Source organism: Pseudophryne corroboree, chromosome 1, assembly GCF_028390025.1.
Source record: "Pseudophryne corroboree isolate aPseCor3 chromosome 1, aPseCor3.hap2, whole genome shotgun sequence".
NCBI classification, from domain to species: domain Eukaryota; kingdom Metazoa; phylum Chordata; class Amphibia; order Anura; family Myobatrachidae; genus Pseudophryne; species Pseudophryne corroboree.
Window position 1 is genome coordinate 823,775,986 of NC_086444.1, and position 6,699 is coordinate 823,782,684.

The window sequence follows — 6,699 nt, forward strand, 5'->3', positions numbered from 1 at the left end:
GAGATCCCGATCCTGGAGAGTCCTGTACCTTGAAGTATACCTTCGGAGAAAAGAGAAAGTAATTGGTAAGGAATGTGAAGTGATTTTATTATATTGAGTGTATATTAACAGTAACACAATCACAACACCCACAGCCTAGTTTAGGTAGGGTTTTCCCAAGCCACCCAGGTGTTTATCCATTTGCTTGGGTGGAGGCACACTAAATTATCTATGACCCTCATTATAGAGAAGGGGTAGGAGGGTTACATTTGGAGGCACTGCTGAGATTCGGGGTCTCCTGTTTGCCAGACAGGATGGAGGAGGTTAGTAAGGAAGATATCTTTCGTTGGTGTAGAGAGAAGGATATAGATGTCGAAGGTAGCTTCGGATTGCGAGGAAATTTGAATAGTGCTAGTGAGGATAGTATGATCAACGCGGTGAAATTTCTTTATGGAATTAGTGAGCCGTGCATCGTAGATAAATGGAAAGGGTCCAAAGGTACTATTACAGCAGTTTTAATCACTAATCAGAACCCATTAGATCCAATGCTACTCCCTTGTATGGTGGTGATTGAGGGAGTCCCGGGAGGGAAAGTACAACTGGTGTGGCCTGAAAGGAACCCTAGTGGGGAAGAAGATGGTCCCTTCGTTGGTGAACACGGAACTGGGGAACCACCACTCGGATGTGGTGTCCAGACCTCAAGCCAAGATACGGATCCCCTCACACACACTGAGGAAGCTGTGGAGAATCAGGTAGAAACAGTTGTGGGTAAAGTGGTTAGCCACCTGGAGAGGTGGCACTTTGAAGGAGGATATCGTCGACTTAGGATATTCTCGGGTATCACACCGGTACCAGCCGGAGAGGAGACCTATGAGCTGTGGAGGGAGGCAGCCACTGAATATTCCGAAGAGTGGCAGTGCCCCGAACATGTTAAAAGGCAGCGGGTGGTTGAAAGCCTACGAGGACCCGCGGTGGGGGTGATTCAAGCCACCCGGAGGAGCAACCCTAATGCTACTCTGAAAGACTATGTGGAGGCCCTAGATTTTTCCTTTGGTACCTTGAAAGATGTAGGGGACCTACTGGCTAGGCTCAATCATACTTACCAGGAACTAGGAGAAACCTTGACCCATTACATTTATAGAGTCGATAGGTTAATTTACAAGATTGTAGATAAAGGGGGGATTGATAAGGACGGGGTGGACCGAAGGAGACTGACCCAGGTACTCAAGGGTGCCTTAACCAACAGTACTGTAGCGCAAAGGCTCAGATGCACTATGAATACTAATCAGCCTCCGACCTTGAATGAGCTCGTGCGAGAAGTGAAACTCGAAGAGGTACAAATAGAAAACCGTGAGAGAACCATCAAGAAGGTCAAAGTAGTTTTACCAACCCCGTCTCCACCCTCTATAGATGAGCGACTGGTGAAGTTAATAGAAGAACAGAACAAAAAAATTGAACAGCTAATAGCTCTACAGACTAATCCTCCTTATAGTCAGGGGATGAATCCTGACTCTGGGAGGGGAATAAGTTTAAGGAGGGAGAGCAGATTCTCCATAATTTGTTATAGTTGTGGACAATCGGGTCATAGGTCATTTGAATGCCCCATGTATGGAAACTTCCGAAGAGGAAATAGTAATAGTTACAGGAGACGTCTGTCTACACAGGAAAACTCCAACGGGAGCTCTGTGGACCCCTCACAGGCTCCCCAATAATTACTGTACACGCCATGGGGAGTGCTCAGTGGTCCAATGAAATACCTGAGAGCCTGATGGGCCATGCACCAAGAATAAAGGCTATGATCAACGGACACGCCTGTACAGTCTTGTTGGATAGTGGATCACAAATTTCCATCGTATTTGAATCCTGGTATCAGACCCATTTACAAGATGTGCCCATACATCCTCTTAGTGGACTCACCATCTGGGGGTTGAGTGAGCAAAAATACCCCTATTTAGGATATATTATCGCTCAGATTACCTTCGACCCTGGGCTGATCTCCCCCAATGAAATGGTACCGTTTGTGGCTTTGGTTTGTCCGGATTCTCCTGGCGATAATGGAGAACTGCCAGTGATTGTTGGGACAAACACTAATATGTACAAGAGTCTCATAAAATGGTGTGAGAGACCAAACCAAAATCTGAATGACGTGCCGCTCACGATAGACAGTAATACGGCGCAGTGTCGAAAAGGAGAAGTTAGTTCCGAGACCGGTATATCCACCCCCAAATCATGGGTCAATAAGCTGGAGGCATGTTTTCCAAGATAGCGACATAGACCTAAAGAACAAAAGGCTGTTATTGGAACAATTACAGCTACGAGAAGCGGTCTTTTCCCAAAGTGAGTGGGACCTAGGTACGGCCAAGGATGTAGAGCATCGTATTAAATTAACCAATAACACCCCATTTAGGGAGAGGTCTCGAAGACTGGCTCCAGCCGATTTTGAGGATGTGCGGACGCATCTAAGAAATCTACTGGAGAATCAGGTTATTGCGGACTCAGAAAGCCAGTACGCATCACCCATTGTGGTTGCACGAAAGAAAAGTGGGGAGATACGGCTGTGCATTGATTACAGGACGTTATACAGATGTACGGTGCCTGATCAATATACCGTACCAAAAATTGAAGAAGCATTGGATTGTCTGCAAGGCAGCCAATGGTTTTCCGTGTTGGATTTGAGGTGTGGGTATTACCAGATTCCTATGAACATCGATGATAGAGCTAAGACCGCTTTCATCTGTCTGATAGGATTTTTCGAATTCCTAAAAATGCCTCAGGGTATCACCGGAGCGCCAGCCACTTTCCAGAGGACCATGGAGAAGACTGTAGGCGATATGGGCTACAGAGAAGTTTTGGTCTATTTAGACGATATCATAGTTTTCGGAAAGACACTGGAAGAACACAATGAAAGGCTTTTAAAGGTTTTAGACCGACTTCAAGGTCGTGGGTTAAAGCTATCTATCGAGAAATACCAATTGTGTCGATCTACAGTAAAGTACTTAGGACATATTGTCAGTCGGGAGGGGATCTCTACTGATCCGGACAAAGTAGCCACAGTGAAGAATTGGCCACGACCAAGAAACATTAAGGAGCTACGGTCGTTTTTAGGATTTTGTGGTTATTACAGAAAATTTGTGTCGCATTACTCTAAGTTGGCTCGACCCTTAACCAATCTGACCCGAGGATATCCACCCAGTGTCCATAAAATAAAGCCACACCCCAAGGAAGCAAAAGAGTACAAGTGTCCTAGGGAAATGTTTGGAGATAGATGGGATGCTGACTGTGAGGAGGCATTTATTAACTTAAAAGAGAGTATCAAAATCACCAGTGTTAGCATATGCCGACCCAGAACTCCCTTATGAAGTACACATCGACGCCTCTTTTGATGGACTTGTGGGAGTGCTGTACCAGGGGAGGGAGGGACAGCTCCGGCCCATTGCCTATGTCAGTCGTGGTCTATCTGGAAGTGAGCGGATTTATCCGGTGCATAAGCTGGAATTTTTAGCTCTTAAATGGGTGGTTAGTGAAAAATTCCATGACTACTTATATGGAGCATCATTTATTGTACATACTGACAATAATCCTTTAACCTATGTCCAATCCACCGCTAAGCTGGATGCCACTGGTCATCGCTGGTTGGCAACATTATCCAATTACAATTTTACCATCAAATATCGACCTGGTGTAAACAACCAGGACGCCGATGCACTATCTAGGAGGGTCGGGAACGAAGTCCCCACATCCTCTGAAGAATGGATAGAGGTTCCTGCTGCTATGATTCGGGGGCTTTGTCATCCAGTTAGAGTGACTCCTCAAGTACCATTGGCCGCCATAGTTACTACTGGGGCATCGGCCCACGCCATCCCGGCATCTTATCGATGGTTGGATCCTTCTGCTATGAACGGGTTGGAAAGGATAAGGCCAGATAAATTAGCCCAGGAACAGAGGGAAGATGTTCACATTGGACCTATTATACAATATCTGGGGAAACCCTCTTCCTCCGTTCCAATGTCAGGTCTATCTAAAGAAACTAAACTATTGATTCAACAGATTAAGAAGCTACGGATAAAGAGAGGATTGCTTTACCGAGTTACCAGACGGTCTGCAGGCAATACCAGAATGCAGCTAGTGTTGCCAGACAAGTATAAGACCATAGTACTCAAAGCGTTACATGATAATCATGGTCATTTAGGGCAGGAGAAAACATTGGGACTTGTTACCGAAAGATTCTTTTGGCCATTCATGAGTAGAGACGTGGAACAATTTTGCAAGTCCCGTGGAAACTGTGTGTTGCGGAAAATGATACCAAGGCCTACTGCCCCATTAGTCCACATCAAGAACTCAGGACCCTTTGATCTTGTATGCATCGACTTTCTATCACTAGAGGGACCTGATGGACGTGACAGCCATATATTGGTAGTCACGGATCATTTTACCAGGTATGCCCAGGCATATGTAACCCCAAATCAACAAGCAGGGACAGTGGCTCGTACACTGTGGGAGAAATTCTTTGTGCACTACGGGCTACCGGCCCGGATTCATTCCGATCAGGGACGAGAATTTGAGAGCCATCTTATTAAAGAACTATGTCAATGTTGTGGTATTAAGAAGTCGCGGACAACTCCATACCACCTACAAGGAGATCCCCAACCAGAACGTTTTAATCGTACCCTATTAAATATGCTTGGAACAGTGAATATACAACAAAAACTGAAGTGGAAACAGCATATAACATATCTTGTCCATGCATATAATTGCACCAAGAATGATGCTACAGGGTATTCCCCTTATCTACTCATGTTCGGTAGGGAAGCCCGGTTACCCAGCGACGTGTGTTTACTGACCCAAATTAACCCTGCTTCTTGGGGTTCTCATTCTCATTATTTACGGCAACTCCGACAGCAATTATACGATGCCTACCAATTGGCTCGAACTACTGCAAAAAAAATGGAAGAGAGGAACAAGAAACAGTATGATCGGAAAGTGATAGAACATTGGTTACAGCCCGGGGACAGAGTTTTAATCAAGGTATTAGGCATTCCTAGACGGCAGAAACTCAGAAACCAATGGAAGGATGAACCATATGTAGTAGTGAAACAGCTACCGGATATTCCAGTGTATCCGCTAACTCCGGAGAATGGAGAGGGGCCAGTAGTGACATATCATAGACAACACCTTCTGCCCATAGCGCAAGATATCAGATGGAATGAGGCTAGAACACAAGTGGATCAATGTGAAAAACCTAGAACACCACCTGCTTCCTACACCCTATAGACGCCCTACCGGGAAGAAGAGGAAAGGGAGATGGAAGTGGAACAGTTTGGAGGTGGGGTATATTATAAAGAGGACGGCTGTGTGGAACCCAGTATTACGAGTAAATTAGATCTAGAACCGCCAGAAGTACATTTAACCACCCCAGATTGGGGAGTCGTGGATACTAAGATTAACCCGGAAGAGGAATGGGAAGAATCTGCCAGTACGGAGAGGGAAAGTAGGGGTAGTACTAGTGAATCCAATACGAATGAGGACGAGTGTACTGAAGAGACGACATCAGGTTATAGACCATCTGCTCCACGGCCACAGAGGATACGAAAACCACCCAGAATACTTACTTATGACCAATTGGGTTTACCCACAGAGGTCCCCCTGATAATCCATCCTCGGGTGGTAGTGCCATGGCCTTATTTTGGATGTGGGAGCTGAATAGGTAATGAAACATGATAGCAAATTTCAGGAGTAGCCAAGTGTTCTGCCTATCCTAGGAGTGGTGATACCTATGCGGTGCATTTCGGAATCCCCAGGGGGAGAATGTAACCCTAGGAGATATATATATATATATATATATATATATAATATTAGGGGGATCTATTAATATAGTTTCATTTCTCTGTGGAATAAGTATATGTACTGATATGAGATAATGGTAAATGTATGTAAATTTAGGAAGTTAGTTAGTGTGTATATATATATATATATATATATATATATTGTATAATATGTATGATGTAAAATACTCAGGGGTGTACATTTATGAACTAGAAGAAAGCTGCTGGTTTATATTTATTTGGCAGAGAAGTATGAACGATGCTGAATAACATGGCATGCGCTGGGCAGAGATTTCTCTAGAATCTCCTTGTGCCTGGGAGTTAAGCGCCCGCATGCTGGGGATAAAAAGGGAGAGGGCTCGTGAGATAGAGACACAACAACCCCGCGACTAGAGAGAGGGACGGAGGAAGCCGGATCATGAAGGGGAGACTATCAGGTGTCTTGGCGGCCAACGGGAGCTTTCGGTACCTGAACATAGACCGGAGTGTATCCAGTGGAGGACGGAGTCAGCTACCCCGCTCCGGAGCCGCTGAGAGTGGAGATCGTCATAAGTGCTGACGCCGGCCGTGATAAGGAGGAAGGAGGGAGAGGAATCCGCCAAGAGCAGCGGTTGCCAGGGGAGCTGAGTGACGCAGCAACATTGTATCAGGATGGATGGGAGCTCCCATACTGACAAGGGGACTGTGAGAGCCATAAAGGTGAGCTGAATAGACCAGATAAACGGAAAGCTGATCCTCACCACTAATACTATCCCCTACTGACAGTATATGAATATAATATTATTAGTGAGCTGATAACAACGTCTTTTGCAAGCTCCTAATGCCGGTATGGTAGACAATTCTAACCCCTGAAGAGAATATACAAACCTAGAAATGGGTCAAGTCAAGGAGTTTCCCT

At 45.3% G+C, this 6,699-nt stretch overlaps 1 protein-coding gene across 1 annotated transcript; it reads left to right on the forward strand.

Moving 5' to 3' along the window:
- Nucleotides 1–293: 293 nt before the first annotated feature.
- LOC135049891 (paraneoplastic antigen Ma3 homolog) lies at nucleotides 294–1,691 on the forward strand. Its single transcript, XM_063955864.1, has one exon. It carries the CDS (start codon nucleotides 294–296, stop codon nucleotides 1,689–1,691), a length of 1,398 nt encoding a protein of 465 aa, XP_063811934.1.
- Nucleotides 1,692–6,699: the final 5,008 nt, after the last annotated feature.

Bases quoted from the DNA above. Each gene is read 5' to 3' on its own strand.
- LOC135049891 (XM_063955864.1), top strand. From the start codon at position 294: ATGGAGGAGGTTAGTAAGGAAGATATCTTTCGTTGGTGTAGAGAGAAG.